At 49.4% G+C, this 24,669-nt stretch overlaps 9 protein-coding genes across 9 annotated transcripts; 5 read left to right on the top strand and 4 right to left on the bottom strand.

The window, feature by feature from the left end:
• Window positions 1-90: 90 nt before the first annotated feature.
• EURHEDRAFT_452570 (uncharacterized protein) lies at window positions 91-2,274 on the bottom strand (the record flags this gene model as incomplete). The annotated part of the gene is made up of 2 exons (XM_040784049.1): window positions 91-2,082; window positions 2,194-2,274. 2 exons carry the CDS (start codon window positions 2,272-2,274, stop codon window positions 91-93), a joined length of 2,073 nt encoding a protein of 690 aa, XP_040640529.1.
• Window positions 2,275-5,232: 2,958 nt separating this feature from the next.
• On the bottom strand, window positions 5,233-7,663 carry EURHEDRAFT_410630 (putative ABC transporter). The gene is made up of 6 exons (XM_040781404.1): window positions 7,321-7,663; window positions 6,782-7,275; window positions 6,297-6,732; window positions 6,169-6,248; window positions 5,962-6,115; window positions 5,233-5,912 (listed from the first exon to the last, which is right to left on the bottom strand). Exons 1-6 carry the CDS (start codon window positions 7,451-7,453, stop codon window positions 5,395-5,397), a joined length of 1,815 nt encoding a protein of 604 aa, XP_040640528.1. The 5' UTR covers window positions 7,454-7,663; the 3' UTR covers window positions 5,233-5,394.
• A 1,223-nt stretch (window positions 7,664-8,886) lies between these two features.
• On the top strand, window positions 8,887-10,866 carry EURHEDRAFT_410629 (glycoside hydrolase family 76 protein). The gene is made up of 4 exons (XM_040781403.1): window positions 8,887-9,146; window positions 9,214-9,461; window positions 9,521-9,970; window positions 10,023-10,866. Exons 1-4 carry the CDS (start codon window positions 9,059-9,061, stop codon window positions 10,602-10,604), a joined length of 1,368 nt encoding a protein of 455 aa, XP_040640527.1. The 5' UTR covers window positions 8,887-9,058; the 3' UTR covers window positions 10,605-10,866.
• Window positions 10,867-12,897: 2,031 nt separating this feature from the next.
• EURHEDRAFT_410628 (uncharacterized protein) lies at window positions 12,898-16,175 on the top strand. Its single transcript, XM_040781402.1, has 2 exons — window positions 12,898-13,452; window positions 13,501-16,175. The coding sequence occupies exons 1-2, from the start codon at window positions 13,036-13,038 to the stop codon at window positions 16,090-16,092; spliced, it is 3,009 nt and encodes a 1,002-aa protein (XP_040640526.1). The 5' UTR covers window positions 12,898-13,035; the 3' UTR covers window positions 16,093-16,175.
• Window positions 16,052-18,682, bottom strand: EURHEDRAFT_410627 (arginine--tRNA ligase). Its single transcript, XM_040781401.1, has 4 exons — window positions 18,203-18,682; window positions 16,849-18,143; window positions 16,385-16,798; window positions 16,052-16,321 (listed from the first exon to the last, which is right to left on the bottom strand). Exons 1-4 carry the CDS (start codon window positions 18,422-18,424, stop codon window positions 16,315-16,317), a joined length of 1,938 nt encoding a protein of 645 aa, XP_040640525.1. The 5' UTR covers window positions 18,425-18,682; the 3' UTR covers window positions 16,052-16,314.
• A 224-nt stretch (window positions 18,683-18,906) lies between these two features.
• On the top strand, window positions 18,907-19,995 carry EURHEDRAFT_452128 (phosphatidylinositol phosphate kinase family protein; the record flags this gene model as incomplete). The annotated part of the gene is made up of 2 exons (XM_040784005.1): window positions 18,907-19,167; window positions 19,228-19,995. 2 exons carry the CDS (start codon window positions 18,907-18,909, stop codon window positions 19,993-19,995), a joined length of 1,029 nt encoding a protein of 342 aa, XP_040640524.1.
• Window positions 19,996-20,187: 192 nt separating this feature from the next.
• Window positions 20,188-21,303, bottom strand: EURHEDRAFT_376116 (cytochrome b5 reductase family protein; the record flags this gene model as incomplete). Its single annotated transcript, XM_040778817.1, has 4 exons — window positions 20,188-20,337; window positions 20,397-21,022; window positions 21,093-21,238; window positions 21,299-21,303. The coding sequence occupies 4 exons, from the start codon at window positions 21,301-21,303 to the stop codon at window positions 20,188-20,190; spliced, it is 927 nt and encodes a 308-aa protein (XP_040640523.1).
• A 161-nt stretch (window positions 21,304-21,464) lies between these two features.
• On the top strand, window positions 21,465-22,369 carry EURHEDRAFT_410624 (GIG1 family protein). The gene is made up of 2 exons (XM_040781400.1): window positions 21,465-21,692; window positions 21,750-22,369. The coding sequence occupies exons 1-2, from the start codon at window positions 21,590-21,592 to the stop codon at window positions 22,304-22,306; spliced, it is 660 nt and encodes a 219-aa protein (XP_040640522.1). The 5' UTR covers window positions 21,465-21,589; the 3' UTR covers window positions 22,307-22,369.
• Window positions 22,370-23,729: 1,360 nt separating this feature from the next.
• EURHEDRAFT_401257 (uncharacterized protein) lies at window positions 23,730-24,071 on the top strand (the record flags this gene model as incomplete). Its single annotated transcript, XM_040780065.1, has 1 exon — window positions 23,730-24,071. One exon carries the CDS (start codon window positions 23,730-23,732, stop codon window positions 24,069-24,071), a length of 342 nt encoding a protein of 113 aa, XP_040640521.1.
• Window positions 24,072-24,669: the final 598 nt, after the last annotated feature.

The raw sequence follows: 24,669 nt of genomic DNA, 5'->3' as shown, positions 1-24,669 counted from the left end.
CCTTTTTTTTTTTTTTTCCCTTTCCCTCATAACCCTTTTTAACAAGTAGAAAGAAGAGAAACAACTCGAGAAGTAGACGCCAGAAAAGACCTAAGCCAAGAACCGCCCACTACCGTAGGTCGACCGACTAGAACGTCGGCTATGGTGCCGTTCGGATCGTGGTCTATCGGGTCTATCACGAATCTGTCGAGGAGCAGGAGCAGGAGGCTCAATCTCCCGCCGTGCAACGGCTCCAGTGTAGTCAGACCCTCCCGAGGTCAGGTACTTCTTGGGCCGCTTGCCCTCGACGCTGAGTTCAAGAGCACCAGTGTTGTTGGTCCGCAGATTGATCTTCTTGCTGTTCATGGACTCCTGAGTGAAGCTCATGGTGACACCATTCATGGTCATGACAAGGTTCTTATCTTCATCCTCTTTGATGGTGTTGACGTTATTAGTGCCTGCGTTGCTTCCGCTGTGCGTGCGGGCATCGCTAGCACGGCTGCTGTTCGAACGGCTCTTCTGGCTTCCGCTGTCGCTCTCTGCCCGGGATGCCTTGGTTTTGTACAAGGCGTCTTCCGTTAGAGGAACGGGTACGGCTTTGTGGCCCTTGGACTTGGATGCTTGATATTCCTCGGCTTCACGTTGCTTGTCAACGAGGTCGCTAGTAGCTTCGTCCGCCTCGATATCGTCGAATTCAGAGTCATAGTCATACACGACCTCCCGACGACGTCGAGCACCCTCGATAGCCATGCGAGACGGACGGGCAGAGGAGTCCCGGTAGTTGCGGGTGGACCGCAAGCTGCGGCTGCGCTCGGGAATGAGGTTCTCCCGAGAGCGTCGGTAGCGCGGCGTGCGAGGTGGCGTGTAATCACCGGGTAGCGCAGCGTCCATGTCAGTCATGTCAAAAGTTGATCCCCGACGGCCATGTGGAACGGCGGTGGTAGTGACGGATTTCCGTGGCGGATCAGGGCGTTTCTGGATAATCTGTGGGGAGGTCTTCTTGATCGGGGGCGGCGGCATGCGGTAGAAATCCTCATCAGGCTCGTACACAGGCGATTGTGGGGACATCGGAGCACGAGTGTCCCGCGAAGCGATACGGTCGAGGGGTTCCCCATCGTCATAGGTTGGGGTTGGCGGGTCATAGTCGACCATGGGTGGGCCGTACACGGATGAGCGACGGTCCCTCGGGTACTCCCGTGTGGTAGACATGGAACGTTCCCGACCGTGCTCAGCGGGCGGGGGACCGTAGTCAGCCAGAGAATAGTATGGAGGCTGGGGACCGTAGTTGGCAGGACCAAAGGAAGGTGAGTTCGTGTATGCTGAAGCAGACAGCGGAGGGCCATGTTCAAAGCGGTTCATGTTGTAGTAGTTGCTGGCACCATTGCTGCCGCTGCCGCCGTTCCCTACCCCGGGCATCATCCCATGGAAACTCAACGGTCGGCCATTGGCGTGGTATGAATTGGAGCGATTCGGACGGGCGGAAGGTCGACTACTGGAAACATGAACATCTGGAGCGACCGGTGGTGGTGGTAGAGCTGCGTATGATGAGGGGTGCTGCGCAGCAGGCATTGGCGGTGGAGGCGGTGGAGGAGTTTGGTGCTGCTGGAAATCTGGCAAAGCCGGTGGCTGCGACATATAATATGGATATTCGAGGGGAGTCGAAGGACCAGAAGGTCCGGCAGAATGGTAGATGCCATTTTCGCACTCCCAACAAGTACCGGGATAGTGACGGAAGTGGGTGTTGTTATTTTCTTTGGGTCGGGAAGTGGAGGACGACCGATTGTGGGAAGAAGAACCATGGTAAGGCCCTGGAGGAGGATACGACGGATTGACCTGCATTTTGTCGCGACCCTTGGTACTCTTCTTCTTTTTAGTGGTGGTAGTAGTGGTGGTGGTGGGAGGGGGAGGAGGAGGAGCTGGAGGGTTATTAGTGGTATTTATCGTGGGAAGACTGGGCGGCTCGGTGAAGGCGTTGGCGCCCGACGGGAACGACTGGGAACTGGTGACGGTGCGACTCGAATAGCCAGAATCACTCGCGCCGTCGAGAGGATGAGACGGCCTGTAGCGATGAGCCTTTTGCTGCTTCTGCTGGCGGTTCTGACTCTGTTGCGGTGGCTGTTGGGGAGGAAGAGGTGGTTGAGGAACAGACACCGCAGGAGGAGGGGAAGGAAGAGGAGGCGGCGGAGGAGCGGCGGCCTTTTTGTTGTTGGCGACCTGACGGGTTTCGGGCAGGACCAAGTGATTGTCCTCGTCGTATTCCTCACAGAACGCGGCCAGAGGCACTTTGCCGGACATGGCCGGTTCTTAAGTCTTTAAAAATGTGATCTGTAGCTGTAGGGGGGAGAGGTATGTGTTTGTGCGCTGACAGGGACCGGGACTACGTGGTGGACTCAGATGCGCCGGAGGGAAGGGAGGATCTTTTTTATCCAGTCGGTCCAGCTGTCCACATGCCCGATTTGACGAGAGATGATAGATATGCAGAGAAAGATCAAAAGAATAGAAAGCAGAAGAAGTGACCACTCAGTGGATATCTACTACTCCATCGGGAGGCCAGCGAATCGACCGTCCATCCACTCAGGTTAGGCTGAATTTTGATGCCACAATCGGATGGCGGCAGTATGTAATTAAACCGATGCAGTAATATAAGCGAGAAATGAATAAAAAGACAGAGCGAAAGAAAGAAGGGAAGAAGAAGAGATGAAAAGAGGAGAGAGAGAAGAGAGAAATAAGAGAGAAAGCGGCAGTGGATATAAGACAGCAGAGAGGGGTTTGTCACTGACCACAAATGATACACATTCGAAGAGCAGTTCAATCAGTAATAATTCTTTACTTTTTTCTTTTCTACACTTTTTCTCTCCTACTTTTCCCTCCTGCTATGCCCGATGAGGGGCTTTATTCATTAAATGCACGACATGAGATTCGGATAGTGTGTTGGCACTGGGTCCATCCATAGTACTAACCTTGTCTATATTCCAGTCTCGAGTATTCATCCCATCTGTATTCAATCTCAGCTTCGATTCATCTACTTATACCGCCAGCCCCTCTTATTCTTCTTTTCTGATATAACTACTCCGTATTATACCCCTTCTTATTCTCTCACTGATGCCCAACCTCGTCGCGGCCCAATCATAATACCGCATCCCCACTGCAGAAATGGCTCAACTCGACTCGAATACCGAATTGGGTCCGTTTCTTGCTTAGATCTCGTCGCGGAATAATGTGGATGCACTCGGGATTGTTTAGCCATTGGTCCATCTATATTACTTCCACAGTTCCGTTCCTACAGACTACAGAACATGCACTCAGCCGTACATCGTGCTCCGTACTTGACTAACTGACTGCACGGATATCCAATCCACCATGTGGTTATCCAAGGTGCTCCGTACTAACTATACACGCACAACAGTAATACTAGTGCTTTAACTACGAGTGCTTTACATGTGCATGCCCATCCTTGCACTATCCCCTGCAGCCACTCTTCGCTGACATTCCGTCAAGCTCCCCTCGCTGACAGACGACATCATCCTACAGCTCACACTCCAGCGCGGTATGCAGAGCGCCGGTCAACGTGCATCATGACCACTTTGAATGCGTCCTGCAGCGCTAGCTATGGATTCCCTGCCTGTCTCCGTTTGCTAGTTGGCAGGGTGGAGATCTCTAATAAAGTTAGGTACCGTTGGACATGTCATATCTCAACTATCGGCATGCGATTGGATTCAACCACTTGAATTGTATGGAGTAACTTGAAAGCCATACGTCACTTGTGCCCGGTGTAGTACAGGTACAGTGAGTCATATTAATATGCTTGATATATCGGTGTCTGTTGTTGGTTAGTAAAGATGAGACAGTTCAGTATCAGCATGCATCCCAACCATTCGGATATGGGTCAGGTTCAAACTACCACTAGCTCTTCTTTTCATACAAAATGGAAACTAGGTCCGAGCTGGATGTGACCCATACTGGACGATCATCTTCCGAAACCTGATACATTCCGATAAACCGTTCATCTACGTTCATTCCCTGCATTCCCGCAACCCAATTCGTGGGGTCATTTGGTTGACGAATTCAGAGCTACAGAGGGGGCTAGTGTAGCTTTAGATTCAATCTTATGGGCCCGATGACCTCAAGTCTGCACTAGCTTACCCTCGACTCGACAGACAATTGCACAAAAGATTATATACGAAGATGAATTCCGTTGAATTTGTTTTGTAACTACAGTCGTAGTACTACAAATATTGATTTCATTGTATTACCAATTTACATCAAGATGGACTCTGATCATTTTACTATTGACATGAATGAGTTTTCTGGATTGGGTCTCGATGCTGAAAATGGTATTGAGGTGAGAAACAATTTCAGCCGGAAGTCAAGCCCCGTCCCTGTAGGCCTCTAAATGCAAGCGCTCTCCGTTGAGCTACAGCCCGTCCCCAGATGAAACTACGTCCCTTAAGTGGCCCATCTGTTTAAAAAGAAGAGGCGCCTGAGGATACACACTACTTGAGTGTTGTATACACTTGTTGTCCATAAAAGGCTAGTATGGAACGAAGCGATAAAGTTACATGCAATCGTCCAAGTAAGCAAGCGACACTCAACTTCTGTGAATCCCTGAACTTGACATGAGGGCTGAACAGTTTCAACACACAGAAAGTCAAAAAGGCCTGTAAGACAGTTGTTATAATTGACGCCGTATCGTAGAGAAACTGATAGTCGGAATAGCGAGAGTCAATGGTGTAACTCTGGGGCAAACAAACCATGGATGTTATTTCCCAAATTTCGAAAGATAGGAAGTAATATTCTCATAAACATCCTAATCTAACAATATCAATAAAAAACTTCACGCCATTGAAAATCTGCTGTTAGAATTCTGTGATCTCCCTCTTTAAATACGGTATTCAGTATGATGCTCCTCAATATTGGTGTCCACAACGCGACTCTTCGGGTGTGTAAATACTACAAGACTTGTTATTTCGAGGAACTCCTGCACTTGGCTTTTTTAGGTACGTCGTATAGATGTAGTGTTGATATTTTTCAGATAAAATGTTCTATTTTGTAGCCATATAATAGAGGCTTGACGATGGTAAAGAGTCGATTTGCTTTTTCTGGTGCTATGGAGTTTGCTATGAGTTTGACTGGTGCAAGAAAATTCATTGCATTGGTGATCACTTGGAAGTGCTCGGCAATATGTACTGTGATTGATATGAAAGAGATGTGTACACACATCGCATCCATAACCCGGCTCTGGCAGGCACTTAGCCCTATCGTGTGGTTAATTCATTTTCGCTGGAAATGAAAACTCTTATTCTTAAATATTATTATGTAGTATAGCTCTATCCATGTCCGCTTCACTCGTGTCCGGCCCCTCTGTCTCTTCTTCAAACCCCTACCATGTACTTTCCACCTCTAATGCCTCCAACCCTAACGCCTCCAAATCAACACCAGCCACCCCAAAATCCGATATCCCGCAATGATCCCCACCAGAATCCCAACCCACTTCCCCGTATTTCCGGTCCCATATCCATACTGCTCCAGCACCCCCGTGCCCCTTATCAAGCACTGCTCCTCCAAATCCGTGCTATACATACACCGACACCCACCCCCACAGCTATAATTCCTCCTCCCAAACTCATTTACCATCATCCCCTGGAACACATATGCCTGGTAATCAATATAATGGAAAACGTAATGCCAGAACGGGTTGAGGATTGTGATGGGGACGAGGAATCCGCCGACGCTCATCCAGAGGCCGTTTGCGAAGGCGACGACGGCGAGTGAAAGAACAAAGTTGGGGAGGAGGGCTGTCACGAATACGACGAGGGATTCGGCGGCGAGGAGGTCCAGGAAGAGCCAGAGCATCCAGGTGAAGAAGGCGGTTGCGGTGGGGGTGAAGTTGGAGAGCCAGTAGGCGACAATGGAGAAGAGAATTGTTATTATGACTGTGCTCTTATTAGAGAGGGTATAGAATGGACGGTGGGGTTGACTTACAGAGAAATGGAAGGCCAATTATAAAGTTGGCAAGGATGAACGGTGTCGCACCGTAGAGACCGTTGGCGCGTTCTTTGACGAATGTTGCGCGGTCTTCGAGGAAGGCGGGAACGTATGCGACGGCCATGAAGCTCATGAAAGCGGATCCGAAGAACTGTCTACTTAGCAAGCTAATCCAACTTCTCAGTCCTGGTATGTATTACTCACGATAGCATTGGTGAAGGGTTGGATATGTTCCTGCGATGTATCAAGGCGGAGCCACACAGTACCCATCATAATCGCCAGACCTACCAGATATATTAGCTTCATTCATGAATTGAGATTAGGGTACATACCCAGATACATCACGATACGGATTCCGTATGCCACCACATCGCGATAACTCTTGATAAACGCACGATGCAGAAGAACCAGCGTGATCCATGAGATTCCCGGATGGTCACCGGCATTCATGATCAGCTTCCCCTTCTCAGACGGCTGGAATGATTCGACGCTGCTCGACTCTGCCTTTTGCAACCAAGCATCCTGTATCTTCTCCACACGGTTTTCGTCCGCGTTGGAACGCCCAACAAAATCGGAGCTGACGAGATCGAGCAGAAACTCGGCCGGGTTGGTGTACATGTCCAACGGATAACCGGTACCGGCGAAATAAGGCCCGATTTGCTTTATCGGACCGAAGTAGCACGTCCGTCCTCCGGACAGAAGCAGCAGCGTATCGAAAAGCTGGAAGGTGCTGGTGGATGGTTGATGGATACTCGCGATGATAATGAGCTATACTAGTCAGCTAGTCCAAGTGTTCTAGACTGAAGTGAAAACATACATTATTCGCTTTGGCCAACTCCCGCACGTACGAGATAACCTCATAGCTAGCCGTCGAATCCAATCCACTAGTCGGCTCATCCAAGAACAAAATCTTCGGACAAGTCATCAATTGACTCGCAACACTCACACGCCGCTTCTGTCCACCCGAGATACCCTTCCTTATGGGTGTCCCAATCAAAGTCTTCGCCTGATTCTGAATCCCAAACGCGTTGAGCAACATCTGAATCCGCTCCTTTCTCTGACCCTTGCTCACGGAATGGGGTAGGGCAAGGTCTGCCGCGAACTGTAGCGTCTCCCAGACATTCAACGAGCCAATAAGTGCATCTTCCTGTTCGACATAGGAGGCGAGCTGGTTGAACGTGGTATCATCGATTTTGGTGTTGTTCACGTAGGAGTTACCAGTGGTGTTCTTGTGGGCAGCACGGCGGGCTAGAACATTTAGGAGAGTCGTTTTGCCGCTTCCTGAGGGGCCCATTAGAGCGACCAGTTGGCCTGGAGGGTCAGTACTTGCCTACATATAAATTTTTGGTAACTTACCGGCCTGGACATCCCCACTGATGCCTTTGATGAGATCTCGGTCGTTGACGGAGACAGTTATGTCTCTGAATGTGAGAGAGTTCACCGTCTCATTGAGGAGGAACTTGCTGTTGTTCTCGAGGTCATTGTCCATTTTCTTGCTTGCCAATGGGCTTGGATCTCTGTAGGTCTGACTCCCTGTCTAAATAGTTTGGCAATCGCCGTTCATATGGAGTATCTACTTCGGGGAATGACCGGGGACCTCTGGTCGCCGAAACACTTCGGGGTGAGTGAATTTAAATAGTCGCCGATTCCTAGATATGAATACTATTATGGAATAGAAATAGATGGAGGGGTAGTTGGGTTGTATTGGATCTTGGGTGTCAGCATCAAAAAAGCAATATACGATAGTCTTGAGTGTCACGATAAGCTAGAAGTTTATTTGGTATTTTTGCTCTGGCTTTGACTCCGAGACCGATCCTGCGATCCATTTGCAGTCTAGACAGTGAGATTTTCAAGATTATGCTGCCTCGGTGTGACCCTTCACATCGTATGGACGCATTGTGCATGCTCAATGAGAAGGGCATAGGTTTCGAGGCCCCACCGTTCGTGTGGAGCCCCACAATCAATATGATATCTGATTTGGAGTTGTCTTACTGCTGGAGAATTACTGTACGAGTTAAAGTATTGAGGAATAAATAATCTCGATGTGGTGACAGCGGGTGTACCGTAATCAATAGTATCTCGACCTGGAATGTCATGCAGAGTGGTCTCGGAAAGATATTCGGCCACTAAAGTCACCTGGAGATATATTTGAGGCTTGGCTGAGCCTATTGGAGTATTTACCAGTAAGCTTAGAAAGATAAATTAAGGTTGTCCCATGGATTGTTGAATGCGCGCTCAGCTGTGCATTGGTATAGAATACAGCCGTTTATTTCCTGACGGCGATATCTGACAGCACACATGAGCTTGGAGATCTTCACTGATCGATCTAAACGCACATGAGACCCTAAGATCTCTGCTGTTATCTACTATGGTAAAGATATTCCGTGGATTGGGCAGTTAGTTCGAGTATTGACAGGAGACAAAGCAACACATCTTGAGGCCGCCACTTCTGTCATGTAAACCAAGGCACTGATTTCCCAAAGGCAAAAAGCATATCAATCTAGAACGACGATTACCCGGAGGCACTCAACGGCGCCACTTTGCCTCGGGATCTAAAGAATTTTCTACCGGTGGACACCTGACATCACCTGACATCACCTGATCTCACCTGATCTCACCTGACTCGTAAACCCAGTTACCGTTTGCGGAACGAGAACCCCGGTTGCGGCTGAGCGGACCAAGGATTGATCCGGACAGGGTCGACGATCGCGCCCTTTTGGGCCCGCTTAGTCCGCGTCAGCCTGGTGGGGCCCCGCCAACAGCCAATAAGCCTTTTGGTCCCTGGTGCTTGTTTCCACCTCGACCAATGGATGACCCCCATCTCCGCCAATGATGACATCTACCTATTTTTGTATGATCACGTGCGACAGGTTCTGTGACTGAAAACGGCAAGTGAGTGAACGTCGGGCGTGTCAGGGATAAGGGGCGGCTCCGCAGCAGGTAACCTCGCGCATTTTCTCTCCAACTCTCCGACACGCTTTTGAATGACATCTTAAAACTGCATCGCATATCGTGTACCTTGCAGCAGTACATTCTTCGTTGATGTATTGCTCTGATCTTGGCATCGCGCTATAGATCTGGACTCCGGAAAATTATGAATTGGTTTTATTGGTTAACAATATGGGGTGCATTCCTCCAGGCGGGGATATCGCATGCCCTCGAGCTGAGCATTGACGATGATGGTTAGTCGCCTTTCCTTTCTGTGCTATGCGATTGTAGCGGAAAGCTGACATTTTACTATCGCCACAGAATCTGTCAAAAGCGCCGCCGAACAGGCCGCACATGGAATGTTCATGTGGTATGCCGGTAACGAGACCGGTCAGATTCCTGGTTCATTCCCCGAGAAATGGTGGGAAGGTTCAGCCCTGTTCATGGCCGCGCTACAATATTGGAAGTACACCGGCGACACGACATACAATTCCGAGACCAGTCAGGGATTGGAGCATCAGTCTGGTGATGGGGGAGATTACATGCCGTCTAACTACAGTACCTACCTGGTAAGGCGCAATAACTCCTGGACGACTTCTCGTGGAGACATTTTGACACATAGTTGTAGGGAAATGATGACCAGGGCTTCTGGGGTCTGACCGCGATGCTTGCGGCAGAGCTGCAATTCCCCGATGTTGAAGATGGATTTTCGTGGTTGTCTTTGGCGCAGGGTGTTTTCAACACGCAGATTGACCGATGGGATACGACGTCGTGCGGTGGTGGATTGCGGTGGCAGCTTTTCACCTACCAAGCCGGTTATGCCATGAAGAACACAATTTCGAACGGTGTTTTGTTCCAACTCTCGGCCCGACTTGCTCGTTATACGAATAACCAGACCTACGCCGACTGGGCGGAGAAGATTTACGATTGGATGGAATCGACTCCTTTGCTCAACGAAGACACATGGCATATCGCTGATTCCGTCGATATCGATGACAACTGCAAGAGCCCCGGTAACAACCAATGGTCTTACAACTACGGCACCTTCATCATGGGTTCTGCATACATGTACAACTATGTAAGGCAGCTCTTCTTTCTCCATTCTGGACATATACTGATGCGATACATAGACCAGTGACGACAAGTGGTTGAAACGAGTCAACGGTTTCTTGGGAACAACCTTCAGCACATTCTTCCCCAAGAAGCTCGGTGGTAACACTATGCAAGAGCCTTGCGAGCCGCTCGAAGTGTGCAACAATAACGAAATCCTCTTCAAGGGTCTTGTTACCTCCTGGCTCGCCTATACCGCTCTTTTCATCCCATCTACTAAGGACAAGATTCAGCCGAAACTCAAGGCATCCGCCGAAGCCGCAGCCGACTCATGCGTTGGTATGGGTAACAACACCTGCGGTGTGAGATGGTACCAGCACAAGTGGGACGGATGGAACGGAATGGAAGAACAGATCATCGCTACGAACGTGTTCATGTCCAATCTGATCATCGAGTCCAGTGACAAGGGCCCCGTCACCTCTGACACTGGTGGTGACAGTAAGAGTAACCCGAATGCTGGTTCAAGCGGCGGCGGTGATAACAGCGGCCAGTCATTCAAAAAAATTACTACGGGTGATAAGGCTGGTGCTGGTATTCTGACTGCACTGTTTGTTGGCGTGTGGGTTGGTATGGTTGCATTTATGATTACGGGTGCTGGTTGATTTATCTTTTCTTGATTTGCTTGTATTTTCTTTGATGCTTCTTTGTCAAGGCCGGATGCGTCGTGTTATATATAGCCTTGTTTGTACAACTTATTTTATCGGTCATTTATCGGTTCTTGTTTGGGTATACTGAGGTTGTCAGTTTTACTTCTGTCAATCCTCTCTTCTAGGAGTAGATTTGGGAGCGTTCGTGAATGTACATATTCTACTAATACCATCACAAGAAGAACTTGATTCTGATATCTGCTAGTGGATATCAAGTGCATTGAATGGCACTAGCACCCTAGAAGTTCTAGAGTAGAGACGACTCCCTCGCCTCTGACTTCATAAAGACAACGCTCGTGACCGGAATAGCAAAGGAACCTGGCCATCAATTAATGATAGACCTCTGTTACATGGCTACGAAGTAGCAGATGGCAACCAGTGAAGACTGGGAATCTGCACGGAGTCCCTGCTAACCACATTGCCGACTCAGCGTCCGTTCTTACAGATAATGGAAGGGGGCAAACAGAACCGTATGTAAATATGCGTTATCAGAGTGTGTCTTATCGACTAGCAAATGACCTCACAGCTATGACTGCGGATTCATCTATATCAATTTATCGAAATTCTCCGTCACCACTGCACATATACATGCAACGCATCCTCCGTGTCATATTGGAAGAAGCCAACGGAAAACGGTTGAATGAACGAATACAGACACTGGCTACTCTTCTCACTGCAGGCATACATTGTACCTGAATCTATTTTCAAAGTCTACAGAAAATGGCTTTGGCGAACGCCATGCTAACTGATCCAAAGTATATACGAAACAGTTGCCATGGTATACGTAGTCCTCCGAAGAAATCGAGTTAACCAAATATGTCTCCGATTATGGTGTTTTGGTATTGGACATTTGGCCTATATCGATTGCGGTGTTGTGTGGCATTTCAACGTGGGCAATCCACGTCTCAAGCAGCCGTGAGATCTACAATGCAGGGAGCGCGCAAATAAAATGTGAACACCTCCAATTACCTTCAGTGACAAGTTGAAGAGTCTTCGAAAGCCGTTGCACATCTCACTGCTGCTGCCCAGGAGAGCACATATACACCATTTGGCTTATTCCTTCCATGGCCCACCATAGCCCCTGCCTCCTTGTCCTACGAAGTCGAGTCTTGATGCACAGCCCGCACGAAGCCCCAACCAGTCTTGTTGCGTCCCAAATCCCTCTGCATTTAAGCTCCCCATATGCCCTTCTGCCAGTGGCTGCTGCAATCTAACAAGCTGGTAACCAAATTTTCCATCCACGATCGACAGACAACGAAACACAAGGGTATGCATGAATCTGTCATAAATAACTCCGAGTATGATACCAAATAGTATCCCCCTGACGGGGCCCAGCGTCTAACTGTGCCGGCTTCTAAGGCGACACTTTACGACAGAGAGCATGACGTGTCTTATGCTGTACACTAGGGAGAACGTGTACAAAACGATTGACACCGCAAACGGATTAATCCTGATAAGGATGTGACTCAGACGATGCTCAGGCACAGCTCAGCTCCTTCTGGGGGTCCGCGTACAACGAGCTCCCACCGGGCGTTATCCTGCACAGCCGATGATACTGTGAGATACAATTCAGAAACGAGAACTAGTGGATACTGATGGCTTCCTTTCCAGAGAAAAACCGGACATTCTTTAGTGTATAGCTTGCGGGATAGTTCTTGGTAATGACATGAACTACACTTCAGAAATTGTCTCAATGCCATAAACGTATTGATTTAAGGCGTTTCTCGCTCAGCAGAATTCTAGAAGATCAAATTTATGACACTTCGTGAGATTGAAGGTCTCCACTCGGAAGTCACAAAGGTTTCAACATCCGCTGAGTCAGGACGCAGGAACGCGCCAGAGCTCGACAGTGGTCTGTGGAGAGCAAACGATAATATTACTCTTCTGCTTTAGTCTCTATATCGTATATAGTGGTGCCTGTTTGTACGAGGGCTGCTCTCGGTACATCGTCGGTCTAATGCCAAAAGATCGTCGTCAACTTATGACGACGACTATTCGGACATTCCGACTTGGCCTTGCCTAGCTGCAGAGTATGAAGCCTAGATGTGTTTATATTTTAAGGACCAATGAGGAGATATTTAATCGGCAATCGGTAGACAATACCCCGAGCATACTGAAAAACACTCCGGAGGTCTAAATATACTCCACTGGTGCTTATTGAAACCTTCGGAAATTCCGGCGCTGACGAAAAGCACGTGCCAGAAACCGGGGATTCCCCACTGATCGATGGTCGCTTTCCTATTCAGGTCAGGGATAGTCAACCTTTATTTCGTCGGTTTCGTTTTATCTGATTCTATTAAAACCGCGAGAACGCCATGTGCGAGTTTAGCTCTGACGTGAAAACGGCTAAACCTATTCTTTACCCCTTTCGTTGACCGACACAGAGATGCGCACTCTTACATGGTTGGAGACCCTGCTGCTGGTCCCAGCAGTCCTAGGACGGAATGACTACGGGTCATTCGAAGACCCGGCCAACGATGCACGTGTGAAATTTCGATACTGGCTCCCCGATGCGAGCGTGGACTTCAGCACTGTCCAAAGCGACATCGAATCAGCTGGGTCGATAGGAGCCGGAGGCGTGCAGCTACTGCCCCTGTATAACTATGGAGGATCGCTGGCGCCGCCGCCAGAGGGTGCTGATTGGGCGACGTATGGGTTTGGTACGCCAGCGTTTAATCGCATGTTGAAGACTTCGTTGAAGGCTGCGAAGGATGCGGGAATGGTGTTTGATTTTGCGTTGGGGCCGAATCAGGGACAGGGCGTTCCGGCTGTTACTACGGATGAGGGATTGCATTGGGATCTGGTGGGTGTATTCATGTATGTTGAGTGGTCTGAGGGCTGACAGGAAAAGGCGCCATTTAATGCCAGTGTTCCTGCGAATGGATCCTACAGTGGCACTGCTCCTGGATGGGGTACCGGTGAGCTAGTTGCGCTTGTTTCAGCAGAGGTTTTGTCCTCATCAATTATCCAGAATCCAGCAAGTACTACATTCAGCACCCCATCGACGAATTCCACGCGCCTAGTTCTCCGAAGCGATTCTCTTACGGATCAGACGGATAAGGTCCAGGGCGATGGAAGCGTGAACTTGCGCTTCAACGCGACTGGTGGTCAATATCATCTTTTCGCATACTACCAGTACCAAGATCTTGTGAAGAACCTAGATATCCAAACCAACACCACGGGAACAATCTTCGACAATGGTTCATATACAGTGGATCACTTCAGCGCCCGCGGTGCGCAGACAACCATTGATTTCTGGGAAAAGCATATCCTAAACGATACGGAGACCAAGGAGCTTATATCGGCAGTTGGAAAGTACGCTTGGGAGGACAGTCTTGAGATAAAATCCAATATTTCCTGGTCACCTTCGTTACCCCAGCGCTTTCGACAGATGAACGGATACGATCTGCGGAAATACCTGCCTTTGGTTCAGTTCGGTAACAATAATCCTGGTGTGCAACCCTCCTACCCTGGAGATCTTGCTTGTGTTCTCAATTCGGAAGACGCTGGGAAGGGCTTTGTCAATGACTACCGTGAAGCATTGGCTCAGGGCTATCAATCTTATTTGAAGACTCTTACAACTTGGGCTGAGGGACTGGGCCTGGAGTACTCAGCACAAGTCTCATACAACCTACCAATAGACATGGAGTCAAGCATCGAGTACGTCAACGCACCAGAGTGCGAAAGTCTTGCATTCAATGACAACATCGATGGCTACCGCCAATTCGCTGGTGTCGCCAACGTCGCTCAGAAACAGATTATCTCCAACGAAATGGGCGGAGACCTGCGCAAGGCCTTCAAACTTACCGTTTCTCATTTATTGTGGCAGATCAACAGTGCCCTTGCAGGAGGTGTGAATCAGGTTGTCTTGCATGGCCAGACGTACACTGGAAATTACTTCGATACGACATGGCCGGGATATACTGCGTTTTTCATGCTATTCTCTGAATCCTACAACGACAAGCAACCTGCGTGGCTGCACAGTTACCCTGAGGCAATCGCTTACACCAGCCGAAACCAATACATCTTGCACCTCGGACAGCCACGAACTGATATTGCCTTTTTGAACAAGGCTTCTGCTACAGACCCGCAGGTGGGCACTGTGTACACTGGCCAGGACCTCATCGATGCTGGATATACATACACCTATCTTTCACCGGATAATCTCAACATGACGGATGCCCGTGTTTCTAATGGCCTGCTTGCACCGGAAGCACCAGCATACAAGGCAATGGTCGTCACTAGCAAGCAGAACATCACCTTAGATGCCGTCAAGAAGCTGCAGAAATTTGCACAGAATGGCCTCCCTATCATCCTCAGCGGCGGTCTACCAGGATACTATGCCTCCAGAAATGCCGCCGAAGGGAAAGCCGTTTCCTCAGCCTTGCAAAAGCTCAAAACCACCAAGAATGTATACACTGTCGGCACCCATGAGATTGCACAGAAGCTTACAGACCTGGGCCTCGCCCCTCGCATCCGTGTCCAGACCAGCGGCACCTGGTACCCTGTCTTCAGAACAGAAAACGCCACCGACTACGTGTACATCTTCTCAACGTCCAGCAGCGCTTCGTCGGGGAATATCACCGTGCAAACAACCAAGACACCGTATTTCTTCGATAGCTGGAGCGGCAAGCGTGCGCCGGTGCTGCAGTATCAGGTTCAGAACGGGTCATTATCTATTCCGCTCCGCCTGGCCTCGAACCAGACGGTGGTGTTGGCGTTTAGCAACGAGTTAGCATCCGAGATCGATACACCTTCCGCACACGCGGTGAGCCTCCCATCTAACGTCCTGGGATACAACTACACAAAGACCAACGGTCTGGCTCTACACGTCGCTCCGTCCACCCCATCGAGCACAAGCACAGTCAAACTTTCAAACGGCAAAACACACTCCCTCCCAAGAAGCAGCGCCACCCCTTTTAAGCTGAGCAACTGGACCTTAACCGCCGAACACTGGGAAGCACCATCCAACTTCACCAACGCGAGTATTCCCGCCGTGAAACATAACACCACGCATAACCTCCAGGGAACCCATCTACCATCCTGGCTCGATATCCAGGGTCTACGTAATACCTCTGGCGTGGGGTACTACACGACGACATTCACCTGGCCCTCCAGTAACGAAACCACCGGAGCATACATCTCCCTCCCGCGCGTTCCCCAAGGTCTCCAAGTCTCCATAAACGACCAACGCCTCCCAGGTCTTGACTTCAGTAATCCCATTGCTGATATCGGATCGTATTTGGTGAAAGGGACGAATAAGGTTGAGGTTGTCGTGCCGACTGTAATGTGGAATTATATTCGCAGTTTGTATGATAGGATTCAAATTGCTGGGTCGGAGCCGATGTTGAGTAGTACCGGGGCGTTGCCGGAGAACGAGGAGAACGGGTTGGTTGGGGGAGTGAGGGTTTTGCCGTATGTTGTTAGTAGGGTTGATGTTTAGGTTGTTTCTTGTGTATACATGATGTCGTTGGTTTTTATTATGAATAGAGGTTACCAGAATGAGTAGTCGTTGACTCTTAGGACTCGGAGATGAATTCAAGAATGAACTTAAATAACAGAGGTAGCGCATTCATTCATCTATCCTAAATCACTATAGAACATTGGTATTTAAAGGAAATCATACTTTTCGCTTTTTCAATTGACACGTTCACACGTTTCACATTTACATCCTAGACAAGTTAGCATCACCAAATCCAATCGAACCAGGGAAAGAAAGAGAAAAAAGAACATACCGATCAACAGGACTCAACCCCACAATCCGCATACCATTATACAACACCTGGCGAGCAGCCTCATAAAGTGTCATCCGGGCCTTCTTCACATCCTCCTCACTACCTACGACCTTGAGCACATCGTAGCTTGAGCTGAGCATGTGCGTCATCTTGAACAGGTAGGTGAGGATGGTGGTGGGCTCGAGGGTGCGGGTAGTTTGGAGAAGGACGTCAGGCCATTGGGCGAGGTAACGGACAAGGTCGATGGCGTGGGGCTCGGTGAGGAGGTCGATGTTGGAGTCACCGAGTTGAGAGGGGTCTAGGCCGGCTTTGCGAGTGATGGAGCGGAGGCGGGCGTGGGCGTATTGCAGATATGGGCCTGTGTCGCCTTCGAAGGAAGTCATGGCGTCGAGATTGAAGTCGTAGCCGTTGATGCTGGTTTTGTTAGCACGGGTTAATGAGAAAGGAAGGGAGTGGGGACGTACCGCTTTCCGCTCATGTCCTGGACCATGACGGAGGTGATACCCAGGATATCGGCGGTAGCCTCGGGGTTCTCAATCTGCTCGTATTTCTCGGGGTTCTTCTTCATAACCTCGTGCATCTTGTCACGGACATCGCCCAGGATGTCATCCAAGAATTTGACGGTACCCTTACGGGTGCTCATACCACGGACCATACCGAAGTTGACGTGCTGGCAGCGGCTAGCCAAGTCTTTGTGGCCCATAAGCTCAGTGATCTTGAACAGCTGAGCAGTGTGCAGGTCCTGCTGGGCGGCAATGACGTAGATCATCTTGTCGAAGTGGAACTCCTCGTCACGCTCGACAATAGCACCGATGTCACGGGTCAGATACAGGGGAGTACCATCCTTACGGACAATGATAGCTTTGCCGAGCTTTTTGGCGCCGTGCTTGGTGAAGTCGACAATGACAGCACCGTCCGACTTCTCGGCGACGCCGCTCTTCTCCATGGTGTTGTGGGCGGAGACCATGCTCTCGTTCTTGACCTGGGACTCGCCCGAGTAGACGTCGAAGTCAATATTCAGACGGGCGTAGGTCGACTTGTACTTCTCGATACTGAGCTCACGGAATCGCTTCCACAGGGCGAGAGCTTCCGGCTCGCCATCCTCCATGCTCTTGAAGTACCGACGAGCCTTCTCGTCCTCACTGGCGTCGACGAGCTTCTGCAGCTCAGCCTCCTGGGCAGAAACGTCCTCGCTCTTCTCCTTCTTGGCCTTGATCTGCTCCTTGAGCTCCTTGATCGGGCCATCCTGCTCAGATACAATGTTGTTGACCTTGACATACACATCGAACAAGTGGTTGATAGGGTCCTTAGTGAGCTTCTCCTCATCACCAAAGTACTTGAAGCCGTTGGCGAGCAGACCATACTGCTTACCCCAGTCACCGAGGTAGTTCATCTTAACCACATCCCAGCCCATAACGGTGTGCAGGTTGGCCAGGAAACCACCGATAATGGTACTCCGCAAGTGACCAGCGTGGAACGGCTTGGCGATGTTGGGTGACGAGAACTCGACGATGATCTTCTTGCGGCCCTTCGAGGGGTCCGCGGGATCCCGCAGACCCTGGTTTCCGTTGGTACCATAGGTGGTGCGGTCCTTGAGGATGCGGCGGAGGACGGTGTGCATCAACGGCTGGGGCCGGAAGAAGAACTGGAGGTGAACACCGGCAACGCTAGGAGGCAGAACGAGGTCGGACTCGGGGAACTTTTCGGCGAGTTCCTTGCCGAGCTCCTGGGGGTTCTTCTTGATTCCGAGGGATGGAATCTAGTATATAACCGTTAGCTTTACTCCCTCGCTGTCGATATCTTCCGGTAGGAGCGTACCGGCAGAACCAAATCACCCTTGTCCAGGGTACTCGTCCACATCAACCGAGAGTAGATCTTTTCCGCCTCGATACCAGTGCCCTCGCTCAGCTTCTCCGCAATATGTTCGCGATAGATATCAACCGGGTTCAACGACGGAAAGCAGTTGGCGAACTTGGAAGTCTCGGAGGTCGACTGGAGGGACAACCCCTCTACGGAGATGGGAAGGTCATTCGAAGCCATGGCGAGCGTAGTTTTGGAGGTACCGAAAGCTCGTCGAGAGGATGCGAAAGAAGAAAAGGAGGGGGAGGGGCGCGCGGAGAGAAAAAGTCGATAACTGGATCGCAGAAAAGTCGGGATGGAGGGGCAACAAGTCCGGGCGGAAACAGTAACACTCTGCAAAGCGAAATATCGAGCCCCGCTGAACACTGCACGACCCATAAAATATTCAAGGCAAACGAACCACAGGCGAGAAGAGAACCCAAGTTCCTCTCTTTTTTGGGGGGTTTTTTTGGTTGACTCAATGCGACATTTTGCCGGGCGGTATGTATTGGTCATGTGAGATCATGTGATTTGATCCACGTGTAAGATTATACCCTAGCCCTACCAGTGACATCATAATAGGCAGCTGTCCTTAATACGAGATGACAAGTCGTGCTTATGACAATCAGACAAAATGGAGACATACGATATTCTACACAGTCTAATAGCAACATCCAGCGACAATGAGTAGTCGTCGCCAGTCTGCCCTGAGCAAATCCATCCGCTCAGCTCTATTCCGCGACCCAAACGACTTCCAAAGAACAACCCTCGGTCACATTCAGGTCGTTTTCAGCATCTACTACATCGAACTCCTGCGCTATGCCAACATCCTCTTCCAGCGACTGCGCAATAATGTATGGGAGATCGACGAGAACGAGTATCTGGGATGTTTCGAGGCAGCTGATCGAGTGAAGTCGATGGGAGATTTGGGGTTTTCTGGATCGGTATGCGCTCCTTTCCCTTGTCTCTGCAGAGAAATATCATGCTAATGTATAATGGGGTAGACATTCTTCAGTACCTCCAACTCGAAATTCCTCATCAAATCTCTCCCCCGCCACTTCGAGCACTCGTTCTTCCGTCGCGAACTCCTGCAACCATACTACATGCACATGTGCACGAACCCCGATTCCCTTCTTGTTTGGATCACGGACTATGTTTTCGCGCCGTACGTCACGATCGGTAGCCTACTACGAACAACCCCCGCCCACCACATCATTATGGACAACACGTTGTACGGGAAGAACGATGATCCTGCAAAAGACCAGTGGGAGACGTATGACTTGAAACCGGTGGATTATTTCTACCCACAACGGGATCTGGTTCCTGATCCGTTGTTGAATGAAAAAGCTATGGAAAAACTGGGCGATAGATTCGAGGATAAGGTCCGTCTTTTGCCAGAGGACTACAGCGATCTGATAAGGACTATGCGCACCGATACAAAGTTCCTGCAGGAGTCAAATGCGGTGGATTACTCCCTATTTCTTGTGCGGTATCCCGCGAGCTCGGCGCCTGAGGCTGTGGGGAGGAAGAATCGGTGGAGGGTGGGTGTGTTGTCTGCTGATGGGCAGTGGAAGTATCGTGCCGTGTTGTTGGATTTCTTCTGGGCCAGGCATAAGCTGCATGCACAGGCTATGACAGGGGCGGTGCAGACGTTTAATATGATCGGACGGCAGGGGCCTATGACTATTACGACGACGGCGGAGGAGTATCGGGAGAAGTTTTTGGAGATGGTGGATGCTATGGTGGAGGTGGATGGGGACGAAGAGGCCTAGTATACCCGGGATATTTTGGATAGCTAATGATAATGATAACGACGAATCTCTTGTCTCATTGCTCATCGAAGCCTGCTTCTTGTCTATTTATAAACAGATCATATCTTAAATTCGCAAAATGTCTAAACATCGCACCCTAACTTCCATATGCGGAACGGATAGCGCTCCAAATCTTAAATAAATCGAAACTGCTTAGAAGCAGAAGACCTGGTCCTCGAGCTTGCTGACAGGGCGAGCCTTGGTGTATCCGAGAGACTCGGTAGCCTTCTTCATAGCGCTGATCATGGGAGGAGGACCGCACATGAGGACTTTGACGTCGCTGGCGGGGGCAGGGAGGCGCTCCTATAACTCGTTAGCACCGTCGCCTTAAAACTGTTGCGCAAGACAAGCGGCAAGCTTACCTTGATCATGTCAGGAGTGACGAAACCAACACCACCGTTCCACGAAGCCGGTGGGTTGTTAAGCACATAGTACACGTTGAAGCCATCATCCTCCTTCTCAAGCTGGTCCAGCTGGTCTTTGAGCAGAATATCCTCAGGGTTAACGTTGGCAAAGATCAAGTCCACCTTGGTAGTGTCGTTACCACCGTTGCGCGGGCGGTTACGGATGATAGCCTTGATAATCTGCAACATGGGAGTGATACCAGTGCCACCAGCGATCATACCAATGTGACGGCACATGTTGGGAGTGTAGACCATGGCACCCTTGGGTCCACGCACCTTCATGGTCTGGCCGACCTGCAGGTCCGTCAGGTACTTGGAGATGTTACCCTGCGGGTAGGCCTTAACCAAAAGATCGAAGTAACCGGCATCCTCGTCGGAAGAGATGGGGGTGTAGGAGCGCACGACTTCCTTGGGTTGGCCGTCGATGGTGGCGGCGAGGGAGATGTGCTGGCCGATGGGGAGACCCAGAATATCGGTGGGACGGGGGAGGGAGAAACGGTAGACGGTGACATTGTGGGAGATGTCGTTCTTTTCCTTGAGGATAAAGTCTTGGAATTGGTCGGCGATGAGGACCTTTCTGGGTTCTGTGGTCTGTTAATATCCGTGTACCTTCATGTTCGCATTCACATGAACTTTGGGTTAAACGCCACGTACTGCTACCACCCACGAGCTTGACACCACCCAAAACAGCGGCAATGGCCACGGCGAAGGGAAGCCATTCCTGTTTCACGAGGAAGGTTCCCAGGATTAAAAGGGCCGAGGGGATGTAGACCCCGTTGATGTTTTCGGTGGAAAAGGCACTGCGAAATCGGACCTGTGTTAGTAGTTGTTTTGCGAATGGCAGAATTGTATGAACATACCCCATATCGAAGACTCTTCGTGAGAATAAAGACAAGAGACACGAAGAGAAGAGAGAGGGAAGAGGAAGAGGAGAGAAGGGTTGAGGAGGAAAAGGAGAGCGAGAGTGACCGCAGACAAAATGTTGGGGAACAAAAGCCGAATCTGCAAACCGCCGGCAGAATAAGCGCGGAATCAATTGCTGCTTCGGCCCCGGAAAACTATGCTCAAAAGAGTATTTTTCTGCAGTATACAAACAATAGACAGTTCTTGCTATTCTACTTGTACTCGTACATTAAGATTCTCTACTCCAAATGGCTACTCCTTTCACCCTCACCGAAAGCGACCGGCAGATCCTCTCCATGACCGACGAGGAATTTGTCCCGCACGACTGGGAAGATCTAGCTGCGATAATAGGTATGCCACCACTGTCATAACAGTCCTTCAATATGAACTCTGGTTGACTCCCCGCAGCCAAAAATGACCTCGGCGCCCTCAAGCGGAAACCCTCCGATCTCCTCCGATACCTCTCATGGTCCAGCAGCACTAAAGCCCAGTACGGCACCATAACCAACTACATCTGCCAGGTCCGTTTAAAATGGCACCTCCCGGACCCTTCCTCTTCCACCTCCACATTGGCCAATAGTGCCTCAGGCACCGCCGACAGCGGCCCCGTCTTGCCGTTCGCGAACCCGATCCCTTTTGCCGATCCCTCGGACTACAAGATCCTCCGCAATGACTGGCCGTATGGGTTGGCGTCGGGGATCGTGCATTTGGTTGTTTGGTTGAGGACGCCGGTTCCGGTGAAACAGGATGGCGGGGATTTGACAGATGAGTCGAGGGGGTTGATTGAGGGGTTTGTCAAGAGGGTGTTTGTGGGGAGGTTGGAGGGGGAGGGGTTTGACGATGCTGAGGGGCGGGTTCTGTGGTTTAAGAATTGGAGTGCGCTACAGAGTGTCAGATCTCTGGAGCATGTTCATATTCTTGTGAGGGATGTTCCGGGCCACATTCTAGAGGAGTGGACAGGGTAAACCATGATGATTACTTGCAATATTCTATAACGACTAATGAAACGCAATATATTCTATTCACCCATATCTTCAACCTGTATAGCCTTTTTATCTGTTTTCTTGGCGCATGCCATTCGTGAAATAGACGAGGGGAATTGATGCTACTCATAACAGCGTGAAAGCGTGAAGACTGAAGACATGAAAACAACGCTTTCGTGTAAGGGTTGAAAAGGGAATATGCTATAATACGCGAAGACGAATCCGCATGGTCGATATCAGCTTATAATTTGTTGAAACCATGGCCAGTTGGCATAGTTGATGTACGCTGAGATCTCTCGGATAAGTTATAGGATGGTAAAGATGTCTGCTTGCGTGTGTCTGAGTGGACCGTACATATCTGGGCCATAGTATAGATGATTGATATGAGCGAGACCCGGATGCTGAGTGAACATTGACGGAACAGACTGATAGTCGCCACCAACTATTATCCGTACTACCTCGTGAGCCCATCTCCAGCCTTTAGGACGTTCTGTTTTGTCCCAAGCAAGTGTTACGAGCGTGCAGAACAAGGATTCAAATAGCGGTGTCGCAGATTTTCTGCGGTTGCTGACTTCAACGCCGCCCTCGACCCATATCTAGGGTGAGATATTGGTGAGTGAGTGATACGATGAAAGCAATAGGCGATGTAGTCCTTCCCACCTGGAATCAACGGTGTCCTGTGCAAAGGGTCCTTATGATGGCAATTTTGAGACCTGAATGTGACTCTTTACGTGCAAATTTCCTCGGTACATTAAGCACATCTGCATTGCCCTCATTCATCTGAAACACAAAACCCTCCCCTGTTCAGGCGGCTTGATGCTGTCCATCGTTTTGGCGTCATTTGTGTTGAAGTTATGTGCCTGAAAGCTTGTGACTGAGAAACAAGTTGCTCATGCGGTTGTGCCTCAGAAATTTCAAGATCACTAGCTCCGACTAGGTATATTTATTGCGTGCTTGCTTCCAGTCACCAGCTTAACAGCTTGTGTTCAACAGATAGATCCAGTCTCTTAGGGTATCAGGAGAAACCCATTGAGAAAGGTGCTTCCACTCGCCGGCGGATAGGTCCCATAAACATTGTGCTTTCATTATTCGACATTCCTACTGCATGACATTTGATAGAGAACGTACCAAAATACCTTAGTATGTCCTTTGTATGTCCTCCCCCTTAGGGGCAACGAGTAAATATTGATAGTTACTAGCTTTGAAGAAAATTTCTCAGTCATCATGATTACTTAGTATTTGATGAATGATAACCCCTGCCCTTCAAATGTGCCAGCTCATTTTGAAGATTGATCTTCAAAATGAAAATAAGTATTCTCCTCATCCCAGAAATTGAATCTACAACATAATCAACGATATTTATTCATTAGAAAATTTATTTTAACATATCTCTTGACAACTCAATATGCCTCAGTGGATAGACCGTCTTTTCAACCGATTCAGGAAGCCCCAGAAAGCATATCACCAGCCGAATCAACCTGACCATACACTTGTTACTCCAGTATTGGAATCAACCAATCGGTCCAGCATAATCAAGGGCCAATTGGGGGACCATACTCTCCAGCAGGACCTGTGGCAATGCGCCTATTACCAGCTAGATCAAAAGGTACAGGATATTCTGTCAAGAATAGAAATTCCTGCTCAGCTCAAGACTAATAAAAATAATTGCCGAACGGAGGCTATAATTGACAAGGTTGTCCAGATAAGAGGGGAGCAATACGAGAAATACCAACAAGGATGCATATAGATTCAGAGGCCAACAGAGGAGGATATTGATCTTCGAATTTTTTCACAAAAGATGATCAATGCAGTGTAGCTTTTGATTTCACTCAACATGCAGCAAGTGCCTAGACAGTTGTTTCACTTGGATTGACTGCAAGTCATCTCCAGTACAGCTCATACGACGGCGAGACTAATGCATAACCTAAATTTTAGATGAGCAAAACCCGCCTTGACTTGCGAGATGCTTTGCTCAGTTCCCCAGAATATTTAGCAGACGCTCTTCTTGCCCAATGTGCCTTTATTGAAAATAGTTTTTACCGCATTAACTCCGACAAAAACGCTGAGATAGGACATGTCATTGTTAAAGTCTACAAAGCAATTCTTCATTTCTTCAATTCTTCAATATACCACAGAAGTACTGTCTGCTCAAAACACTAGCATGGGAAGCTGGATCTTGGATAGTGTTGCTGCAACTGCCACATATTTGATTACTTTGGCCTGTTTGAATGCAGGGCACTAAGGGCAGGAACCTCTTCGCACACAACAAATGGTTCAGCGCTGGCAGGTCCAGCTTCTTTTCTTTCCTTCCTCATGTTAGTTTTTTGTCAGATAATCTACCAATA

This window comes from Aspergillus ruber (assembly GCF_000600275.1).
Source record: "Aspergillus ruber CBS 135680 unplaced genomic scaffold scaffold00007, whole genome shotgun sequence".
Lineage (NCBI taxonomy): Eukaryota > Fungi > Ascomycota > Eurotiomycetes > Eurotiales > Aspergillaceae > Aspergillus > Aspergillus ruber.
This window is presented reverse-complemented; position numbering and strand designations above follow the sequence as displayed.

Bases quoted from the DNA above. Each gene is read 5' to 3' on its own strand.
- EURHEDRAFT_410630 (XM_040781404.1), bottom strand. From the start codon at position 7,453: ATGGACAATGACCTCGAGAACAACAGCAAGTTCCTCCTCAATGAGACG. The intron at 6,249-6,296 runs GTATGTACCCTA...TATATCTGGTAG, and splicing joins CCGTATCGTGATGTATCTGG to GTCTGGCGATTATGATGGGT. The intron at 5,913-5,961 runs GTAAGTCAACCC...ATAAGAGCACAG, and splicing joins AATTGGCCTTCCATTTCTCT to TCATAATAACAATTCTCTTC.
- EURHEDRAFT_410629 (XM_040781403.1), top strand. From the start codon at position 9,059: ATGAATTGGTTTTATTGGTTAACAATATGGGGTGCATTCCTCCAGGCG. The intron at 9,462-9,520 runs GTAAGGCGCAAT...ACATAGTTGTAG, and splicing joins CTAACTACAGTACCTACCTG to GGAAATGATGACCAGGGCTT. The intron at 9,971-10,022 runs GTAAGGCAGCTC...TGCGATACATAG, and splicing joins CTGCATACATGTACAACTAT to ACCAGTGACGACAAGTGGTT.
- EURHEDRAFT_410628 (XM_040781402.1), top strand. From the start codon at position 13,036: ATGCGCACTCTTACATGGTTGGAGACCCTGCTGCTGGTCCCAGCAGTC. The intron at 13,453-13,500 runs GTGGGTGTATTC...TGACAGGAAAAG, and splicing joins AGGGATTGCATTGGGATCTG to GCGCCATTTAATGCCAGTGT.
- EURHEDRAFT_410627 (XM_040781401.1), bottom strand. From the start codon at position 18,424: ATGGCTTCGAATGACCTTCCCATCTCCGTAGAGGGGTTGTCCCTCCAG. The intron at 18,144-18,202 runs GTACGCTCCTAC...GTTATATACTAG, and splicing joins AGGGTGATTTGGTTCTGCCG to ATTCCATCCCTCGGAATCAA. The intron at 16,799-16,848 runs GTACGTCCCCAC...TAACAAAACCAG, and splicing joins CAGGACATGAGCGGAAAGCG to CATCAACGGCTACGACTTCA.
- EURHEDRAFT_410624 (XM_040781400.1), top strand. From the start codon at position 21,590: ATGGCTACTCCTTTCACCCTCACCGAAAGCGACCGGCAGATCCTCTCC. The intron at 21,693-21,749 runs GTATGCCACCAC...GACTCCCCGCAG, and splicing joins AGATCTAGCTGCGATAATAG to CCAAAAATGACCTCGGCGCC.